Here is a 23,431-nt window from a genome sequence, read left to right as displayed (position 1 = left end):
CAAACACTATTTTCTAATGTCCAGGGTGACTTGGGTGTTCTGTACATCCTATGGTCTTACTAGGAAGTACGTTAAAAAGGGCTTGAACAAAAAGAGTGACCAAGTAAAAGTAGGTATGCTAACATAAATATCTTACCTTCTGTTGGAAAATTGATAGAAGCTCTCTGTTCTGCTTTAGCAACAGGAACAAGATCCTACCAACCTATATATTTCTAATTTGCCACTGTCCATGGATGAGCAAGAACTTGAAAATATGCTCAAACCCTTCGGACAGGTTATTTCTACGAGGATACTACGTGATTCCAGTGGCACGAGTCGTGGTGTTGGCTTTGCCAGGTAAGCATATTGCCATCCGTTATATCAACCACAATAGCTCCACTAAATCATCCCAATAAAAAATGACCAAGAAGAGAGAATGTAAGCCAGGGTTACGGGAAGTAGGTGTATCGTGAAATTACATGTTAATTTATATGGAAATTTTTCCAAATCTGTGGAAGTTTGTTAGGATTCCTAAATCTGAGCATACTAAGTACTTGGTGGCTTACAGCAAGGAACTATCACGTGAGCAATGGTTCTGAAGATATTTGTCTTTATATCTTAGTTAATTACATCGGGATGCTTCTAAACGTCTTAAAAATGACAGTCACTCTTCCAAATTTCATAGATAAATGTTTTTCATTAGAAATTTGATTCATAATCAGAACGTGATTTAATTAATGTTTTTAAGTTAAATACTTCAAACATTCAAAAATTAAGACAAAGATATGATAACTGCTACATAAATTTTAACAACTGACATTTTACAATTCTTACTTTAGATTTTCTTTAAAGAAATAGTATTTCAAATATAAAGTGCCTTATTTCCTTCTATTTCATTTTTATCCCTTCCTTCCCAGAAAGGGAAGGTTTGTAGACAAAAAAATACTAAAGAGAAAGAGCCTTGATTTTTGGCAAAGTTCTAATCCTAAGGCTAATATTCAAAAGCTGAACTTATTAACAGTATGCTTAACATGCTTCAGATTAACAAGTTTGATTTTGAAGGAACAATTCTGACATTTTAATTTCTAATGGAAAAGATAGTCTTTACTACAGACTTGTGATTTCAACAAAGCATCATTACACTTTACAAATTTGAGAAAATTTGTAGGCAAAAAAATTGAGACACAAAAGGGCCTTTTCCTATTCACCTTGCTGCTAAGTCATAAAGTAAGGGCTACTGCTTGATCTCTGTCTTTTAGTGCATTGCTCTGTCAGGCAAGACATCGTTACAGTGAGACTAAGCTACCCGTCAGGAGTATGTTGCTAACCCCAGCATCTGCAGTGTGCGCGTCTATCTATTTGTAAATGTTTTACTGTTTTGTATAAATAGGATGGAATCAACAGAAAAATGCGAAGCTGTAATTGGCCATTTTAACGGAAAATTCATTAAGACCCCACCAGGAGTTTCTGGTATGTTGTTTGTTAAAATTTTTATCAGTAGTCTTTTATGTAATGTGTCTGTAACTTTAACAGCATGATGATTTCTTAAAAACAACATTTATTCTTTAAATTTTCTTCATATCAATAAATAAGTCTTCAAAATTCACCTTTCTCCAGGCACTGGCTATTTAAGTATTCATTGAAGTAGACTCAGTGGTAAGATGCTGTATTACTTCTAAAGCATTACAGAATCCAGAACTCCGGATTTATCTTAAGCCATTTTATCGCCATCCACAGTAAACTTCCCACAACTCAGCACATCCATTGAGGAGCATGGTATCCTTCCATCCACCCCAGTTCCTGTGACCTCATCATCTACTCTTTTGTCGCTTCCCCTCAATGCTTCCCCTGTGTTGTCATTACCAAGAACACCACACCTCTGGAGTGTTTCATACCATCGTCACACTCACTGGAACTTCTGGGAAACCTAATGTGAAATACAAAGGGATCCTTCCATTTTGCTGTTTTCTCAGACTTCTTTACTGTTTCTCATTCCTACAAAATCTGGTCTCTACTTTTAGGTACTAAAACCATTTCTTTAGTGACATCCTCAGTTTTCTTGGTCACACCTGCCTGGCAGAAACTGATCCTGGATTGATCTGCAGCAGTCCACCCTTACTGCTCCCTTTGTCACCAGAGAGCTAAATGTAGACAACCATGACAAATTACATATCTTCACCTCGACCAGACCCTCAGCACTGGTGGTCCTCACTCAGCTTCATCAACCTCCCCAGCAGCAACTCTTCTCCATTTTCACCAGTCTGCATCATCCCTTAGCTACCCTAAGCAAACAACTTCACTCCCTACTTGAATACAATTCACCAGCTTCCAATGTGCTCCCATCAAAGGACCCCATCTTTCCTTCTTCCTTCCTAAAGTCTCAAGGACAAAGGTTTCAAAGCTATATTGGAGATCCCATTCCATTGGGATCTTGTTCTGCCTCTGTCTTTTGCATGTATTCATTATTTTTCAAGCAAAACCAAAAGCTTTCATCTTTGATTAATATGATTACAGAGCACTGGCGAGACTAGTTGGTGAGGGAATGGGAGAATATGCACAAGCAAACAATACTAAGAACAAAACTTGTGAACATAACTACTAGACATTTTTTAAATCATGGAATTCAGTGAACGTAAGTGTAAACTACTTTATGTAGAAAAATTTTGTAGGAAAAGAATCTATTTGTGTTCGAGATTATTCCAGTCTTTCTACTCTTGAAGCTCAGACCATTCCTTTCTAGCTCCTTCTTATGTAAACTTTTTTTTTAATGTGGTACTTGGGTTTGAACTCAGGACCTACACCTTGAGCCACTCTACCATCCCTTTTTTGTGTGTGTTGGGTTTTTTTCGAGATAGTCTTATGAACTGTTTGACTGGGCTGCTATCCTCCCGATCTCTGCCTCCTGAGTAGCTAGGATTAAGGCATGTGGCTCATGTAAGCATTTCTAAAGAGCAACCTTCACTGCCCCATTGATAGTCACACCTAGCTCTCTCCAGTCTGATATCTTCCCATAGCATGCAATTGAAATTCCTCTTGGTAGACTTCCTGTTTTTGTTTGCGAGGGCAGCCATAACAAAATAGCACAAAGTAAGTGGCTAAAACAACAGAAATTTAGTGGCTCAGGTTTCTGGAGGCCACAAATCCAAGATCAAAGGTATCAAAGTTGGTTCCTTCTGAAGGCTGTTGGGGAAGAATCTGCTCTAGGCCTCTCTCTTGGCTTATAGCTAGCTGTTATCTCCCTGTTTTCTTCACATCTTCTTCCTTCTATATGTGTCTGCCTCTGTGTCTATATTTGTCCTTCTATGAAGACAACAGTCATGTTGGATTAAGGTCCCCCTAATGACCTCATTTTAACTTTGAAAACCCTGTCTCCAAGCAAGGTCACAATCTGAGACTTTGGGGGAGTTAGGACTCTAACATATCTTTTTTGGAGGTAGGGGGGTGACAGGTAGGGTAACACCTACCTCCAGATTGTCAGACTAGGAGATTTTCCTGGTGTTTTCTGTATCATGTCTATCAGTCATATTTACAATACTGGTCCTTCACTTACCCTTGACATGAGTCCTCCCTTGACTTTTCTTATAGCTATCTCTGTTTTGTTATCGTCTCGTGTTAATTTTTTCTCCTTTGTAGATATAGTTCTTTTACATGCTGGTAACAGTTGATATTTCCCTGAATTCCATTTTTGGCTCACAATTCTGCCTGATTTTACCCACTGTCAAGGTTTCGGTGACTGCTTAAGATGGCTCTCAGGCGTTCATCTCATTTTCTAGTTTTTTCCCTAAGTATTAGGATCCCTGGTTTCAGTCACCGTGTGTTCATCTACTCCAGAACTAAATAGCATCCCTCCCATCTAACCCTGTTGCTCTTCTTCTTTTCTTTATCTTGGTTGGTGAAAGCAGTGTCAACCCAGGCACCCATGCCAAAAACCAAGGACACGAACTCCCCTGGCCTCCTCTGTCTTTCATCTGTCACATAAATAATTATTCAGGTTCTTGGTTTTCTTCATAATTATTTCTAGAATCTACCCTCTCCCTCCATTCCTATCACTTCCCAGTTTACCCCCTTATTTCTTACCTGGGCCATTTCTGCAGCCTCCTGATTGTCCTATCTACTCTTTCATCCCTCAGATTGCTTCCTGACTAACCAGAGAGATTCAGACAAACTATGTGCCTCTGAGTCACTTTACTGCCAGAAATCACCCAGGATTCCTAGAATGACATTGAAGGCCAAAGATGATTAGAGCCTTTGCCTCCTTCAGTCCTGTCTCTTCATTCCCTGCCTTCCTTTTTCCAATACTAAATTGCAAGTGGTATTCCTAACACATCATACTTCATCATTTCTCTTTGCCTACTCTCTTGTGATTTTTCAGTGTCTTACATCCCCTTGGCTCCCTTTTACCTGGCCATCTCCTCCCCACCCTTCCAGACTCTGTTCACAGCCTGCATTCTCTCTGCAGGAACTTCCTCTGACCCAGTTGTGGAGCTGTGTCTGTGGAACTCCCTGAGAATGCCCATCATAGTTCCAACCATATTTACATGTGTCAGTCCCATTAAACTGGAAGCTCCAAGAAGTCAGAAACTTTCCTCATTTCTTTATGGTCATGCCCAGTCCAGTACATGAACTATCCCAAGCAACAATCAGTGTTTGTTAGCTTTCAATAAATTTCACTACCTTGTAATACCAAGACAGTATGACTTCCTTACAAGTTGTCATCCAGAGAAAAATTGAAATATTTTCTGATTTTCAGCCAACTCCTATAGCATGCTGCCAGCCAATAGGCTGAGTGTCTCAAAATTTAGAAATCACCTTGCTTTGAAGGAAAGGTACTGAAATAGCTAAAATGGTGGGAGTAGGAGGGACGTCCACTCTCCTGCATCTTTTCCCCCCTGTTATTTTAGTCTTCTTCTGCTTAACTGGCGTAACACATCTAGATTCCACTTCCTGGTCTGTCTCCCAGATCAGCAAGTCTTTATCCTTTGGCTCATCAGCTAACAGCCCCACTTCCTTGCCTCTACCCACATGTGCTGTAGGGCTAAAGTTCTACATTGGTAGATGTCTGGAGAGGGAGTCTTTAACTGTGCTACCCTGATCATCTATCTGTCAGTCTCCACAGTGGATCAACCATATCAGCAAGAGATATGGTAGAGAGCACACCCTTGAGCTCACCTGTGAACCAGGCAGGAGTACTGAAGTGAGAAACTGCCAGAGAACCCAGAAGTGGAAGAAATGGACCAGGAGTCTCTGGTCCATTTGACCAGAGACAGCTTTCCTCCTCAGAGTGTATCTAGCTACCTCACCACCTTTTAAATGTAAAAATGTGTAACATTTTTGAAATTAGTAGATCCAGTAAGTTGAGCCCGACTAACATAAAAGACTGGTCAGGCCCACCTCTAGACAAGCACAGAGGCCTTTTAGAACATGTACCCTAGTTTGTCACACAGGACACGGCCAGAATGCACCAAGCTATTCTGAACTTAGATTAATTCCAACCAGAAGTCACTGAAGTGAGCAGTTGCTGCAAGGCTGTGCATGTATAACTGGTGTTCAGTATTTACCCTCCTATAGCTTCAGGGTTCCATCTTTAACTGGATGACTGATGATGACGATTAGGGAATCACTTTAATTTTCTGTATCCAGTTAAATTTCATAGAGGAACTAATTTGTAAGTCCATACAATAGCACAAGCTACACTTGATCTTGCAACACCAAGACCTGAGAGCATGCTGCTTCACGGACTATCTCTGAGGGTGAACGGCCTACAGGCACAAATTAGGAGAATAAAATATAACACCTGGATGGACTATTCCAAAGAACTCAACCTTGTAAAAGAGATTCCTTTTTGTATTATAAGTTAGTTTTGTTTTCCCATTAACCACACTTGAACAGAAAGGAAAAGAAACAGAAAGGAGTATTTTTAACCTCACCTAAGTAGAGGGAAGGGAGTCATCTTCCCTGCCCCATCAAGCCTTCCAAGTGTAGCACTTGTGCCAGCTGGGTTTTCTCTGGTTTTCCTGAGTCACCTTTTCCATACTCTGGCGCTCCAGCCGTTAGTCCCTGGGAAGGGACTAATCTCCACCTACTTGTGCCCTGCTCACTCTCTCAGTTCATGCTTTCATGAAACGAGGAAAGTTTGAGAGGAAAAAGCATCTGGGACACACTTATTTTGGTGTTTTATCAGCCTGAGATAAGATCTTCCAGTTCCCTGAGTGAAGTACATCTCAGAGTGTCATAGACCATGGGTAGACAGTTTCCTTTTTCTCCAAAGGACATCATGGCTGTGTCCCTTTGACTGTTTTCTTTGAAGTGGGTTCACAGACTATTGGTCACACCCCTACAAGGAAGAAAAAAATCCTTGATTTCTAAATCACATGTCAATAATCATAGAAGACTGTCCACTACTGCAACTAGTAGGTAGAAATAGTTTCTTCAAAGTTGTGCCAAGTGACAAATGAGGCACAAGTATCAGATGAGTTCCATCCACATTGTAGGCATCACTGCAGGGAGTACAATTTTGCAGTCGAGCTATTCTCTGTGTTCTGAATCAGGACTTGATTTTATGCTATTTCTGAATGTTTAATGATCATTCCTGTGTATTAATCTTGGTTCCCAACTTGGAAGACGACCTTTGGGGGTAGAAGCTGTTGGAGGGGGGTGTTTTTTTTGTTCAATTTTGTACTAGACACAGGAAGCTTATGCATGATCCTGTACAAGCAGAAATTACTAAGTGGTTTCTAAGGGCATTTTTCATGTGTAGGGTTCATCCCAATAATAATGGGACAATTATTGGCTCTTTTGGAGGTCCTTTTTGGATACCATCATGCTTGTGAGTTTCAACTGCCCTTAGGCTGAATTTGAAGTGTACACTGCAGGATTTAGAAAAACACTGTTGCCATGAATTTGACTTTTCCCCCCAAAAGAAGTCCCCAGTATACTTTTGAGAACCCACAAAGAATTTGAAATAGTTTTCGACTTCTCTGGACTTGTTTCTTCTTTTCTTGTACACATATGTGATAATTACCTTTGAATATTAGTCATTTTATTCAATATGGCTTTCTTCTGTCTTATTAGCAGAATGGTTACTCCATAACATCAGTTTCTCCATGGAGTGCATATGATTATTATAGGTAGAACCAGATGAAAAGCAAAAATACTGTCAGGCAATGGTAAATTGAATGAGCCTCCACTTGAACATTTGAATACTTATAGGCTCATTGCTAGGCAGACACAACATTTCATAAATACAGTCAGAGGATGGCTTATTTAATGATGCACATTGTTTAATTGGCATAAGCAGAATTATCCAGGATGGTTCCTATCAGAGTACTTGGATTCCTGCAGTTGGCAGCTTGCCTATGACATTAGAGCCAAAAACAGAAAAGAAACCCACTTTAGCCAAGACTAGAGTCCCATCCTGCCATAGCTGTTGTCCTCAGAGAGAACCTATGGGTCTTGATTCACTGGCAAGGACAGTCAGTGTCCCTCTTAATGTGCAGGTCAGAAACACACCAACCCCTCCATCAGATAAAAAGTTAAATAATAATAATAATAATGCATCCACTTCAGTACAGTACACAAAGGCACTCTCTGGAAATAAACAAATGAACTCATCTTAACTGACCCTCTTAAGGACGTCTCTGTAAGTCTAAGTGGAAGGAGGTCAGCTATGCATGTGAATGTCACCTGTCCTCCTGCCAACACACTCTTGTACCCAGGTGACATGGCTGGGTTTCCCTGTGCTGGCCACATCCCATCCTGGCCTGGAGCGTGATGCATGGTGTAGAACATGCTTAGCATTCTCTAAAACTCTGAGGTGCCACTTACAATTTTTAATAATGCAGTCTACTTCCTAAAATGTTTTTAAAAATCTGGTACATGTCTGATATTACCATTTTAAAAGAGGTACAGCAAATGCTTCTTTAAATGTTCATTATAGTTTGTTGGAGGGAAAAACATGCTCATAAAACCTTTCCTTTTTCCTTTCCCATTTTTCCCTGAAAATGTTGACTCATTGTTCTTTATTTGGATTTACCTTGGTGTTGAGTGCCAGCTGGTTTGAAATAAGTTAGATTTGCTTGGAAAGTCCCTCACCAGGATAAAAGAACCCATGCTTCTTTGTGAGAAAACCTAGGTGAATTCCATAGAGGTTTTCAACAGTTACCTAATAGTTGTTGGATAAAATTTCCATGATGGAGAAATAGTGTGGTAGTGGTATTCCACATAGTCAAGGTTAGAAACAGGAAGTTTTAGTAATGTAGAACCAATGTCTTAAGTAGTAGACACAGAAACACTGTGGTCATGATCATGATTGAGGGTTTGTCTAAAAATGTTCTTCCAGTACCTTCCTGGAAGAGAGTACAGTGACTGGGAAGACTGATATATGTGGCATGTTAGTTGGAACTCTCCTGGAGCTTAAAACAGCTCTGTCATCCTGCTCACCCAACACATACCATCAACAGCTCCACCTCTCCAAGGACAGCAGTGTGTTAATTGCTGCAGGAGACAATGTGACCACTCAGCTCTCAGGACCTCTCCACTACATTAATGGAGTCTAAATAAGTTACTGTGTACTAAGGGCACAGTTTTTTGGTTTAGGTTTTTATTTTTTAAGTGTCTGGTCATGGGTGTATGAGTGCTTGTTGGATTCTCAGTGTTGTATATCATCACTCAAGGCTTCGTCTGTGTCATGCAGTTGTTCCAGTGAAGTGTGTGTGCTGGCTGCATCCAAAGTCTTCACCTTGTTTTACATCTGCTTTCTGTATCCTCTGTGTCTAATCTATTTTATATTAGGTGTGGATCCAGCAGGCTAGAAAACCACTGTCACCCACACTTCATAGCTTTCTGTGTACAGTGATACCATTAGGGCATTGATCCATGCCAGGATACAGAAAAGGTAACACTCAGAGGAAAAACTACAAGTTTGGGAAAAGGCCTGGAGATTTTTAAGATTTTTATTGTCTTTATGTTCTCTTAGTATTTGTGTTAGGCATCGTTACTCTGTGAAAAAAAGAGAATTTTGGCAGCCCTAGGATGACATGTAGTGGATTCTCCATATCCACTGATCTAAGTTGCCTCATTAGCACAGTAGGTAGCGTGTCAGTCTCATATCCACTGATCTAGCCAACCATGGGTCAAAAGTATCCGGGAAAAAAATTGCATCTGTTCTGAACACATACAGATGTTTTCTTCATCATTATTCCCTAAGCAATATAGCATAACAGCTGTTCACATAGCATCTACATTGCTTCAGGTGTCATAAGTAATCTAGAGATGATTTAAAGTATACCAGAGGATGTGTGATGGTTATGTATATTTCATATGTGAGACTGGAGAACCCACAGATTTGAGTGTCTGTGGTGGGTCCTGGAACCAAGCCCTAGTAGATATTGAGGGATATCTATACTTGAAGACACATCTGAGGCTCCTGTACCTTTAGGATGATGTGCTCATACCTTTGGGATTGTCATCTCACATCTCTCACCCACTATTATAAAAGGACAGAGTCTAAATTCTTCCGTTGTGAGATACACTCTGCAAGGACTGCTCTCCGTGACAGCTAGAACAGTCCTGGGTGGTCACTGGGGCAGAGGGCTGTTGTGTTAGTCAGACATTTCATTCCTGTGAGAAATACCTGAGAGAAACAGCTTAAAGGAGGAAAGATTTATTTTGGCTCATGGTTTCAGAGGTTTCAGTCCATGGTCAGCTGGCTCCATTATTTTTAAGCCTGTGGCAAGGCAGAAGCATCATGGTAAAAGGATATGGTGAAGGAGAGCTAATCACCTCATGGTGGTAAAGAAGCAGAGAAGAAAAACAGAAAGGGGCCAGAAACAAGGTGTATCTTTCCTCACCTCCTAATTTCTGCCACCTCCCAAATTATGAATCCATCAATGGATTATCCATTGATAAAGTCAGAGACCTCATGATCCAATCATTTCCCCAAAGTTCCACCTCTGATCACTGCTACATTGGAAACCAAGCCTTTTGCAAGTGCTTCATACCCAAATCAGAACAACTGTCTTACAGATCCATACCTCAAATGTCCTCTACAATGCAGGGGAAATCTAGTTTTCAAAAGTGATGAGAGACTACAACTAGAGATGTGTCAGTGTTTTATCCCCAGATGCTTTGAGTACCATGGCAGGCATGGGATGGGGTGGATGTAAGAGTTGCAGTCACTATCGATCGTACTCAGCCCACAGCAGCCCTGCAAAACAAAGTTTTCTCACATTCTGCCAGTGAAGAACAATAAATAATGTAGGAATTTTATTAAAGCACAAGTACCTTGGGTGGAAAATGTGGGTGTTCGCATGAAGCAGAGCATTTGTTAGTAACTTCATCCAAGCTGCAACTTGAACATTTCTTTATTCTAGGTGAAGCCAAGGCAACAGCCCTTAGTAGCCAGCTCATTAGCAAATCTCTCAGCATCAAATCCTGTGGAAAGGCCAGTCCCTAAAAAAGATTTCTCACTTCTGAGCCACACTGTGTACCTCCTGAGAATTTATCTTAATGCAAAAGTGAAAAGAGGAGACATAATTTAAAATTTTGAACTCCCCCTGTTGTAAGTGTAATAACAATAGCTAATACTCATTGAACTGTTCTAAGCACTTTATATGTTAATTGTAATAATTCTTTGAAGTACGTATTGCTATCCCCATTCCACAGATTATAAAACCAGCCACAGCGAATAATTTGCATAATCACTAGCTAAACTGACCTTGAAGTTAGTGTCTTAACCACGATACAGTACAACCACAAGTATAGCATTTGACCCTGAAATTAAAAAGATAAATAAGATACACACAGAGAGATGCTCATGCAGAGTTACTTATAATAATACAGAAACTATACATGACCCCTTTTCAGATAGAACACTGTAACCATTAAAGAATTCTGTAACAAGGTAGGGAAAGGTCCATGACATGAATACTAGAAGAAAAAGACCCAGCATTTATGTAAATATAGGATATTAGGATATTTGTGGAGGGGGTATGGATATTGAGATTTATTTTTCTATTTAACAGGATCTTCACTGTTGTTCTTTTAGTGATACATAACCCTTCTTTGATGGGTTAAAGTGAGCTAAGAGAGAATTCCAGTAAGAATCAAAATTAAACCCAGCAGAAATGAAACTTAACATGAATAAATTGCAAATGTTACTCACTCCTTAAACTGATTAGTGGTTGGAAACACTGTGTGAGGGTAGGAAAGAAGCAGAGACCAAATCCCAACAAAGCAGTCCTGGGGGGAAGAGCGTACACAGAGAGGGGCTGTAGCTATGCCCAGTGGTTGTGTAGGGCAGCAGAATTAGGTTAGAAATAGGGGGTTTTAAAACAGGAAATGATGTTCACACAAAAAATGAATTTTACTTATTGGATCCTTATGTCAAAATATTTAAAAAGCAAAGTCCCAGGTAGATCCTTACATGTTGTTCATTGAGCCATTTTTAACCTAGACAACATTACCAGAAAGGAAGCTAATTATGACTGCTGAGTAGACTGGTCTTTCAAAGTTGATGGAAAAGCTAAAACACCACATAAATAGAAAAATGGTAATTTAGAAGGAGTGGTCTCTCCAGCTGTTACTGCTGTTGGCGTTTGATGAACGAACATGAAGACCTTGCTTAGGATGCTCTGAGGAGAAGAGCCATTCTGCTACAAACTGCAGCACTCTGAGTCCTTGAGGCCATTTAGGTTAGGTAAGCAAGGTAGACGTGGTGCTGTTATTCACAGCAGGTATACTAGAAGTGATTTGGGGTATGTGGCCTTGAACCCACATCACTATAGAGTCTGAGCTTCAGAAACCAGGTAAGGAAATACCTCGTGGAGAGACGCAGTAAGTCACTGTGGGCATCACCATATGGCTCCAGCTGTCACAGTGGAGCATGTCAGTACTCCATAATGAGACATTTGTAAAACAGCATCCCCTCTCATGTTCCATTGAGGACACATTAGAGAATCCAGTAATGGCAGTGCTTTAGATGGTTCTCAAAGGTACCCACAATATTCAGTCAGTGTTTGCATCCATGGCGTATGATGTCGCAGTGTTTGCTCAAGGCAGCACCGCAATATCAGGCTTCAGGAGTAATGTTCCTATGGGTTCTGATAAATGAGAAAATAGCGTTTCCAGATGGGACAATGAGGAAGAGGATTGAACTGATAGATCTCCTTATTAGAGAGAAAGCCAGCCCAGAACACCCTTAGATTTGGAAAAATTGGTTTGGGGTCATTTATATAACTTTTATATCACTTTTAATACAAGAATATATCTTCAATTGCAAATCACATATTTGAACTCTACCTTGTGTAAAACAGTAATTGCAAAGACTTGCTAATCTAGAAAAATCATGTAGAAGATTGTTATGTCATAATTTTGTAAAGTTAATATATGCAAGTTCAGCTACTGCTTTAGCCATATTACTAGTATTTCTGGCACTTCCTTTTCTACCTCAGCATTTCACTTTTAAAACACAATCAAGGAGATCAGCAGAAGACTCTGTGCAATAGAACAAGCCAGCATCACACAGGGTCTCCTTATTCTCAGCCTGGAGCCTGTGAATTAGACTCCCAAAGACAAACTAGGGACCAACATCCCCCCCACCCCCGGTTTGGAGTATGCCATGAGAAAAGCCATTTAAATTGGGATCTCTCATTTTGAAAGACGTGTACACACACACACACACACATACACACACACACACACACACACAAACACAAATGGGTCAGATGTGGATGTTTGTTTCTTCTACACAAAAATCTAATTGAAATCATCTGACCTTTGCTTAGCACCAGGATAATTTTACCCCTTGAAATATCTGGAAGTTTCTTAAGTCATCACATAGTTTGCTTTCCAGGAGCACATGACCAATCTTTGTGATAAATAAAACATTGAGAACTTACTTTTATAGGCTTTCTCATAACGCCTTCCAAATTAATGGAGCAGTAGCTGTAAAAGAAAAGAGATAGCTATTCCTCTATCGGTATTTTGCTTCTGTGCAGCATTTTTATTAAAACAAATAATCTGAAAAGCAGTGCTCTGTCCTATAAATGACTGAGTAGGTTTTCATAAGATGGGGTACATTCCCATCATTTAACTACAAACCCGTGGAGGCAAGGACTGTCATCTATCCACCATTGCATAGCTAGCTCTTGTGCATGGTATAGATACTCAGACATTTTGACTGACAAATAATCCAAAGAGAATTCTGCTAAAGGAAAGAAACTGTTAGAATTTTATGTTGTTTCATGTAAACTATGGCTACCCTCTGCCTCTGAAACAAAGAGCTAGCAACTGTTTTTTAAAAACTCATTTCTACTGGTTACAACTCTTTAAAATAAGAAACTGATTTGTCTATGATAAAGAACACCTTCATAGTACACACACTATTCTAACAGGGTTTTTTTGCTTCTAGAAGAAAAAAAAATCTTAATGACAGCACCAAACGATGTAGTAAATATATTGATTTTGAAAGATTCAACTATATCCTGTTCCATTTGCTTCATTTTAAATTATGTATTTGCAAACATGCCATCACTCACCTGATGTTCACTCCATCACTGTACATTTTTAGCAGGTTCTCTTGTCACCTGGGATTTCTTTTTCTCTGACAGGGCAGAGTCTAGATAAATGAACATGTATTGGAAACACATCATCCCCAGATAGGGACACTTGGCCATTCAACAAATGTTGAGCTTCAGCGAATACCAGGATCTTAACTGCCTCCCTAGGCAGTCTGAGGTGAACTTCCATAATGAATCCAACCTTGTCACTTTCGTTCTCTGGAAAGAGTTATCCTAAAGGAGGAAAGTAGTATCACTCACTGAGCCAAATAAAGTTTAAAAGAAAAAAATCAATCTAGTAGGTAGTTTTTATAAACCCTATAGATTAAGTGTGTCCTCACAGTGGAGACACGGGGTTTATTAAACTCTCTTGCCCAGCAAAATTAAGGAGAGACAAAATCTTACACGTTCAAATATCAGTGGAGAACACAGTGCTCGATATTATTGGGATGCTTCTAGATCTGTGGAAAGTGAGATCTTGCCTTTCTTCATTTGAGCTCTTGATTTGTCCTTAATTGCCCAGATAGGGCTTCCCCCACTCCCACCCCCGCCAGCTCCTTCCAGGCGTGCACATGTGCTTGCTACATGTGGACCCTGGAGATTGGGAGGATTTTTTCTTTTTTTTTTTGGTTACCTACAAAGGTGAGTAACTTACAAGAATTCCAGGTGTAATAAGTCCTTACTCTCAGAAGGGCTTGTCCATTATCTGCTCCTTCTGCTTGGATGCTGTGTTCTCTGCCCTAGTTTCCGTTTGAATTTTAATGGTTCAGTTGTAGAATTAAAAGGACCAGCAAAGATTAGAAAGCTTCCTTGCTGCATTGCATCTGTTTATTTACCTTCTGTAATTATTGGTGAAGTTAGAAATTTCCAAGTCAGCACCTTTTTTTGAAAAGACAAGTAGTATAGCTCAATGACATGCCAGGATTTGGCTCTAGTCCATCTTCCATCATACCCAGTTTGCCTTAGATAGAAGTTCCTTATTCAGGGAAGCCTGAAGTTGGGCTGGAGTCAGAAGGTAAACAAAGGGACACTTGGTAAGTAGTAGGGCCAGTGCTCATGAATACTCTCACCAGACACCTACATTTTCTTCCTAACTCCTAGTAGTCTTCTATTAGCCCATTTTTTTCATTGCTATAACAAAATACCCAAGTTTGTGTAACATTATAAAGAAAAGAAACTTACTTAGTTAGCTCACAGTTCTGGAAGTTCAAGGATATGTTACCACCAGCAGTGTGGCTCTGGTGAGAACCACATGACAGGTGACATGTAGGATACTGTAAGACAAGGCTGGAGAACAGTTCTCAAGGATTGGGCTCACTCTTGTGAGAACTCAGGATCTCATGTAAACTACCTTCATTCCTTCTGTAGTCATGCTCCCCAGTGACCTAAGGACCTTCCACTAGGCCCCACCTCTTAACATCTCACACTGGGGGGACCATGCTTCCAGTACAGAAACCATCAGGGGATGAACCACATACAAACCATAGCATACCCATTCAGAAGTGACTCCTGTTCCAGCCCAATCCTCTGAAGTGGCTCACCCAGGGGAGAAAAAAAAGCATCGCTGACAACAGCCTAGACAGCTCACCAAGAAGGAATTACAATTCCATGTTGTGTTTTGGTTTTTTGGCAGAGAAGTGTTAAGAGACACTATTGCTTCCACCCTGTCATTAGTGGGTGGATAATAGCAATAGAAAATAAGAGGTGAATTAGGGTAATAAGAGGCAAAAGAGAAAGGAGTAAATTTTCCATAAGTGATATTTTTCTCTTCATGGTTATTTAACTTTGAAACAGAACTTGAAAGTAGTAATCATGGTTCTACAGTAGACAAAGGACCGAATGTGGGAACCAGACAGGAAGGTGTGTGTGCCTTTATTACATTAACTAGAAACATACAGAAAAATACACTACCTCCAGAAACATACTGCTACTTCCATAATTGAAAGGCAAAAAACAAAAAGGGAAAGTATGGATGGCCTATTGTGCTACTTGGGCCTTTTCATTTAACCTTAATTCTAATGAACTTATATTCCTGAAGTGAGTTCCTGCATCTTTTGCTTTTCTATGTTTGTTTCTTGGGTTTTTCTTTGGAACATTTTAAGATGGGTAAATAGTAAAGCAAGACCTATTGGGGGCTATACGGCACAGAAAAACCTTTAAATAGGATGGGAAGGTGTTTGCAGCTTTGTCACAATAGCTGTCTTCACTACTGTGTCCTCAAACAAGTGAAACCTATCATTGATTCAACCAAACTATAAAAAGCACCTACAAAATGCCAGTTCCTTAGGCACTGGGACTGCAGTGATGATGAAACAGACAAGGAGGAACAGATAGCAGCTGCACTAGCAATAAATGTTGTAATAAAAATATGGTGTAAGCAATAAAAGGGGGGGTTGCTCTAGTCTACTGGGAGAAGTAGCAGTCTCTCTGGAAAGCTACAATAGCATTTTAAGTTGGGAAAGAGAAAGATGGCACAATCCTATCTTCTTTTCAGGATTATTTTGGTGACTCTCTAGGGGTGGAATTATAGAGGGCCCAGAATGAAAAGAAGTGTAAAATGCCCCAAGGTGAATAAGAGTCCTTTGCTTTTTCAGCAAAGGATGGGTCTTTTATATGTTCACTCTGGTTTGGAGTATTGTTCTGCACTGTGTTTTTCACCAGTGGATAATTTTATAAGGGTCTGAGTAAACATTGCCTTAAAGTATCCTGTTACAGCACTAACAGTGTCATCTGCACACACACATAATTGTGACTTCATATTATTTTTTCCTGATTACTCAGCTCCTACAGAACCTTTATTGTGCAAGTTTGCAGATGGAGGACAGAAGAAAAGACAGAATCCAAACAAATACATCCCTAATGGAAGACCATGGCATAGAGAAGGAGAGGTGAGACTTGTAAGTCCTTTCTTGAAACTTCAGTGTGGGTGTGTACGATCATGAAATCTCTCAGGAAAAGTTACACAAAAGGCATCTTGACTTGACTGCCACACTTCTGAAACCTTCCCACTGGAATATTATAATTCAGATAGTATCAGGTTAAAACTCTTCCCAGTGTTTATGGTGCTAAAGAATGAGTGTTGTCAGATAGACACATGGATATTGGAAACAGTTATGGTCACCAGTTAGCTACACATAAGTAAAAAATTCCTATGAAAATGCAAGAGTATTTTGGAGTTTGTTTTTGGTTTTGTTTCATGGTTTAGATATACTCTTAAAATATTCAGCAGCATAAATATCATTAAAAGAAACAACATATTTGTCACGGGCAGGTTTTTTGGTCTTTTGTGTTTTTTGTTTTTGGTTTTTTAGTTTCATTCTTAAAATAGCTTTCTTTAAAAAAAAAAAAAAACCTTCAGTTTCTTAAAATATTGACCCTGCACTTTCCTATATTTTCAATGAGTTATATTTAAAAAAAACAAACACATAGGCTCAAGAATGTCTGAAGAAAGTGTTCTAGAATCTGTACTGTCCATTGACAATCAGATGTCACATGTGGCCATCTGAACACTTGAAACATAGCTATTTCATGCAGGGATTGAATTTCCTACTTAATTTTCAACAGCTCTTGTATCTAATAGTTACCATGTGAGACAACACAGGTTTAGGGCTTAATTCTCTTACTGAGCTTACAATTATGTTTGGCTGACAGAAAACTCCCAGTTTTATCAAATACAACTATTACTGTCTTCAGCTGCAGCGACTCTGAAAAATGGAGTTGTAGAATCCTTTCTTTCCAGATGCATGTTCATGTTTCCTTCTCCTTCCTGTAGGCTGGAATGACACTCACTTACGACCCAACTACAGCTGCTATACAGAATGGGTATGTCATTAAGATAAATGCATAATGGCTTGAGGGAAAATGAAGGTGGAAAATATCAGACATTTGTTCCATGAATTATTCCATTGAAAGGATTACTTAATAAAGGCTTTTGTGTTTGTTCTAGATTTTATCCTTCACCATACAGTATTGCTACAAACCGAATGATCACTCAAACTTCTCTTACACCCTATATTGCATCTCCTGTATCTGCCTACCAGGTTTGTACCTTTAGGATTTATCAGCAGCATGACAACTTGTGCACTGTGAATCTCTGCTGCTTTTTATGTGTCTTAAAATTCTCAACATTTTATAATGAAATTTAAGTCAAATTTTATGCAGCTTGGATACCCAGTTTAGAATAAGCTGCTTTTTATTTGGCAGAGAAGTTATTTGGCTTTCACGTATAGGAAAATGTAAAGCCAGGAAAATGGTTGTCCAATGTCAGTCCTTGGCATCCTCACACCTTAGAATTGAGATAAACCTATACGCTTCCTCTACCATGGTGGGCCCTGCTTTTGGATATCATGTGTCCCCAGAATTGAAAATTAAGAAAATGTCCATCAAGTGAAATACAGAGTAGGTGGGTAGACTTGCTGTTGTTTATTTGTCAGCAGAAACTGGTAAAAGTACAGTAAACATGCCAACAGGCAAAGATGTGTCTCTACTAGGTAACATTAAATGATGTAGTTGAGATTAGAGGGTTCTTCCCCACCAAAAGGAAAAAAGAAGCAACTCCCTGTTCAGGTTATTTTGTGAGGAGGCTTGACCTTCAAAAAAATTCCCAACTCAGAAATAGCTTTCATTAAGCACTGTGTCATAACACTGCAGGGCTAGTCCATGAACTCAGTGATACACATGACTTTCTCCTCCTGCATCAGAGCCTCTCTGTCCGGCCCAGACGAGGTTTATTATAAATTAATGCAGTTCAGTTACTGACAAGGTGGAAGAGAATTCTCTTCTGTGGATTGTTGGGATTCTGTGTGATGAAAATTAAAACTTTGTGCCTTCTTGTTTTTAAAACAAGATTACATGTTGTAGCCCCAATTTCGAGGGTTAGGGGATTACAATATATAATCTAATAGCTGTGTTATTATCATCATCATTACATATTAATTGTACTTTTTCAATAATGGGTTGGTCATCATAAGCCAGTATCAGCTGCTTCTGTCTTTAACATATAAAAATAGTATTGAGTAACAGAGAGAGTCATTGTATGCACTAAAACTGAAGTTGTAGTGTTTACAACCTCCTTAGGCTTTTAGATTCTTTTATCCTCCTCCCCTGAATTGTCACTTATTTTCTTCTCCTTACTCTCTCTGGATTATGTTACTTATTTTGGTGTTTCAAGGTATAATATTCATTCATTTAATGCCTCTTTGATTGTTTAGAACTTAAGATTCTGTCTTTTCCTTGCCTCTATAAGACTCCATGAGTTCTGCTCTAGTACACTTTCCCTAACAAATAATTCCTATGTCTGATGTTAAAAGATAGTCTTTAACTATGTGAAATTGGAATGGAATGCTCTGGCATTTATAAATATCACCAAAAATAGGGTCAAGTATGAACTTATTCTTAGGCAAATGAAAGATTTGCATATTAACTTCACCTTATGTTGCTATAACTATTTCAGTTATTAAGCCATCTCTCTACTTCTTTTTCCCTTTTTAATATAAAATTAGTGTGCATTTCAGAATTATTTCACAGAATATAAAATTAGGAGGCCAGTGTTGGTAATCAATTTGATATGGCTATGGAAACAACATATCATTTCAAAGGCCAATTTCCTCTCCTGGGCATCCTGTATTTTTCTCATATCCATATGGAATTTTATTCCATTTACCTGATACTCGGTGCCATCAGGTAGGGTCGTGGCTGAGCTTTAAGTGAACTGTGATCCTCTTTAAGTTGTTTGCAAAATGTTGCTTGTGTGTGTACAGTTAGTTGGGGGAGGGGGGACTATTTCTTTCATCAGATTTTCAAAGGGATCCATGACCCAGAAGAGGTAAAGAGCTAACAAAGCACAGATTATTATTTTCATTTTATAATTAGGGAACATTGAGGAATAGAAATTAACAGTTGCTCATTTGCTGCTTATGGGGAAAAAATGAGTTAGATGTCACAGCTTCCTAACCCCCTAGTACTATAGCAATTAACTATTAAGATCACTGATGCACATAAAAATGGGGGCATCTGGCCCAGCTTGGGGTCCCTAAGGAACTGCCTGCCTCCCCGTGGTGTTGCTAGTGAGGGCCTTTCACTCATGATGGAGGGGGCCTTTCTCTACTAAACCACCATATGCTTATGCAGTTGGATTTGAGAAACGAGCATGTGCAGGAAACCACCGATACCCCACTGGGGAAAGGCTACGGTCCAGATAACTGACATGTTAACAAGGCAGAAGCACTTAACTTTGGTCTGCCTTAGGTGGCAAAGGAAACCAGAGAAAACAAGTATCGGGGCTCTGCTATCAAGGTAAATCACAATGCATTCTTCCCCACAACTCTTCCCATGTCCTCTCTGTAGAATCTCTGACATTAACACTAGGGGCTAGAGTACAGCAGGGTTTTGTTGTTAAGAACTGGAAACTGAAACTTACTTTAAAACTATATAGATGTGGAAAGCCCTGGGCATTAAGAAATGGAGTGATATGCTCTCCTCTTGAGTGGCAGACTACACATACTTTCTTTCCTGCCACAAAGCCTGACCCCCCCCATATCTTACTTCTCAGTTTGGGGGGTCTGTGTGTGGATGCTCTTTTAACTATAGATGTCAAAATCTAGTTACCAAGGTTTATTCCCAAAATCTGAATTTCAGGTAATTTCCACACTCATAGAAATTGACCACCATACAAGCTTGCTGAAACTTAATATCCTGGTTATCAAAGAGATTATATTTGGTTATTCTTATTAAATAAGCACATATTTAGAGGGTTCATTTCTAATAAGATATGGTAGAACTAATCCTTATTCATCTGTACACCCAAAACACCTAGTTCATACCTAGAGTGTAACACTTTCCACTAATTTGAGTTGTTTACATGTTTCTCTCCCTTGTTTAGACAATAAATTTCTTGAGGGTGGGGCTCATATCTTCTTCGCCTTTTTCTCTTTGGGGCCTGATAGTCAGTAATATTTATTGACTGGGCAAATAGAAATTGGCTCTAAATAATACTGTGTCCCTTTAGGAGTGACCAGTTTACCAAGAACTCTAACTGCCTTCATCCTTTTAATCATTGATAGTATTGTTTCCTTATTTTCCTTCTGTAGATTTTTAACATGATTTAAAAGAGTTCTAGAGAACTAGGTAATTGTTACAGTGGAAATCAATATTTCTTTGAAAACCCTCTCTTTTCCAGGTGCAAAGTCCTTCTTGGATGCAGCCTCAACCATATATCCTACAGCACCCTGTAAGTTTCTCATCTTAATTGGCTTTCTGTTCCGCTGTCTGTATACTCTCTGGGTTAAAACCCTTTGCCAAAGGTGGTATAGAAGGTACTTAGAATGAAACTTTATGTTGTTTAATGCAAACATAAAGTTCAAGACAAAGGTAGAGATTTTTGTCAGTGTTATTTAGCTTTCTGTGGAAATTATAAACACTAGAGTAGTAATGCATTATTTGGTAAATAACAAATTGATTTCTTCAGCGATGAGCATTTATTCTAATGTACTTATGGTATTACTTTCTTTTAAAATGAGTTATACTTCATCTTATTATATTTAATGTGTTTTTCAGAGAAACATAAAATCTAGTTTGTTGAATTAAAACAGAAGTTTAAAAAGTTGAAAAATAAGAATAAAGAAAAAAACCACTGTCCACAGTCATCTACGTGCTTGCCACAGATTTGGACCTTAGCTTTCTAGTAACCACAGTGGGAATCCTTATGAGCAGTATTTATCAGATAAAAACAGATAGGCTGCCTAGGAAAAGAATTCAACTCTTGGCCATATATGAGATAGGAACGTGCCTCATGATTTCACCTAAAGTAGACACTGTGCAATGTAAGACCATGTGTCTGAAATAGCAATCCAGTAACAAGTTCTGAACAAAAAGTGCCAAGATGACCACTCTAAGAAGCATATAAAACACATTTAAATGATGGCACAGGAAAAAAGCTCTCTGAGGATGCATAAATGTATGCATATTATGTGATGTGTACACATTTATCTATATTCATACATACCCGGACATTTCCACAAATCCCCACATCACACACGTACATGCATAACGAAACAATATGACCACTGTAGTGTTTTAAAATGTTCTGTACAGATAGTCATTTGGTCCACATATACCCCAGCCATCTGTGTCCCTGATGATAACTTCATGCTACCCAATTTTGGAATGCTGGAAATCAAATGCTTTTAATTTGGGGACTTCCTAATATAGTACCTCCTACAGATGGTGCCAATGAATGAGAGAAGGATCAGGAAACTCCTTCCCCATCTTCTGAGCTTCTGACTCATTTTTATGTTACTCTATTCTTTCTGATGATATACGTTAAAAATGAAATGTGCCCTTTTTTATCTTCTTGGCAATTTTTAGAGACAAGGAATACACATATTTTAGTTTAACTCTGTGAGGAGTGTGTTCATCTGAGAATCAATTACATTTCCCCATCCAGATTCAAACTGCCTGCAAACCTATTTCTCTCTTCGACTAGGTCTCTAATTATCAATAAATAACAGTGCATTTAAGGGATATCAGCTGCAGTGATAGCAAACATACACAAACATGTATGGGGCGTGTTAAAATGCTTGCAGAAGTGAAAGGAGTGGTAAAGTCCATAGATTATGATGTAGCAAAAATTAGACAATTCAAAAATGCAAGCACAGTTGATTAAGTTGTGGTTTATACAATGTACCATGCTGTGACCATTAAAAATGACAATGACAACTATCAGTAAGTTATTCAATGCCCATAATAGAATCCTAAATTAAAAATAAACCCCTAAAATCTGAGATGTTTTCATGTTCTTTGGTTGCAACTATGAGGTAACATGCAGAAGCAGAATTCCAGCAGCTGAACCTGACACTGCTAAGTGGTTCTATCAGAGGGACTGGATAGTGGGTAGTTTTGTTTTTTATTTTCCTCTCTGTTTTCTCAAGTACATTTAATTATATCTTTAATGGCCAACATTTTTTCAAATGAAATAAGAGGACATAGGATTGGAATGGAATTATTAGTTCTATCTGAATTGGCACTCCTCCCATGCCACCCAAATAGCAAGGTTCTGAGAGATACCCCGTGAATGAGGAATGTGCTCCTGATCGTAACATCTTCTTCTCGAACCAAATGACTGTACAGAGTATTTCTAAACAAATCTCTATATTGGCCATATTGTTTTGTGGTACAGAAAACATCAACTGTCTTTTAAGAAAGCATTTTGTAACCCTCAAACAGCCAGCGAACAATCATCAGTTTGTTTCCTGTTACAGCTCCTCCTGCTGGACAAGCTGTCTTCACAATTAAGTTTAATACAGGGATTTCCATGGAAATACCATTTCCCCTCACACTCTTACAAAAGTCTCAGGAAAAACAATCTGGAAGATTTTAGGAAATTGTTCATGGTATCATAAAGGGAGGTTATTTTTGCTTCGAATTCCTTAACAAAGGTGATTTCCTTTGTAAAAAGTAACTGCAAATTCTTAAGTCTCCCTCTGCTTGTCTTATGTTGCTCTTGTCTCACCTCCCCAGGGTGCCGTGTTAACTCCCTCGATGGAACACACCATGTCACTACAGCCTGCGTCTATGATTAGCCCCCTGGCCCAGCAGATGAGTCATCTTTCCCTAGGCAGCACCGGAACAGTAGGTGGCAAAATAGAGGAGCATAAATTAATGTAGCCTGCATCTTCCCTATCAAATCACAGGCTCAGGGATGACAAAGATTGCATCTGATTCCTTCCCACAAAGTAGATACTCAGATATTTTTTGATTAGTTGATGAATTGAAAGTTTATTTTCTGGGTTTCTGTCCTTTGCCAAAATATATCACCTACACATCCCCACATCTAGCTTTTATAACCAGTGTCAGGAAACACAGGTATCTTGACGTAAAAGATGAAGGTGACACGTGGT

The 23,431-nt window shown here is 39.1% G+C and overlaps 1 protein-coding gene across 7 annotated transcripts in view; it reads left to right on the top strand.

Moving 5' to 3' along the window:
• Rbms1 (RNA binding motif single stranded interacting protein 1) overlaps positions 1-23,431 on the top strand; it is a 202,264-nt gene that overhangs the window by 173,232 nt on the left and 5,601 nt on the right. For 3 of the 7 annotated variants that reach the window (XM_074070940.1, XM_074070944.1, XM_074070941.1), the window contains exons 5-12: positions 179-336; positions 1,370-1,449; positions 16,317-16,432; positions 17,308-17,357; positions 17,482-17,575; positions 19,782-19,829; positions 20,713-20,763; positions 23,052-23,162. In XM_074070940.1, the coding sequence (XP_073927041.1) occupies positions 179-336; positions 1,370-1,449; positions 16,317-16,432; positions 17,308-17,357; positions 17,482-17,575; positions 19,782-19,829; positions 20,713-20,763; positions 23,052-23,162 (708 nt within the window). The remainder of the gene's footprint in view (positions 1-178; positions 337-1,369; positions 1,450-16,316; positions 16,433-17,307; positions 17,358-17,481; positions 17,576-19,781; positions 19,830-20,712; positions 20,764-23,051; positions 23,163-23,431) is intronic. The other 4 variants (XM_074070942.1, XM_074070943.1, XM_020175942.2 and 1 more) reach the window with 3 other exon arrangements.

Source organism: Castor canadensis, chromosome 4, assembly GCF_047511655.1.
Source record: "Castor canadensis chromosome 4, mCasCan1.hap1v2, whole genome shotgun sequence".
Taxonomy (NCBI): Eukaryota; Metazoa; Chordata; class Mammalia; order Rodentia; family Castoridae; genus Castor; species Castor canadensis.
Note: the sequence above shows the minus strand (reverse complement) of the source record. Positions and strands in the feature narration are given on the sequence as shown.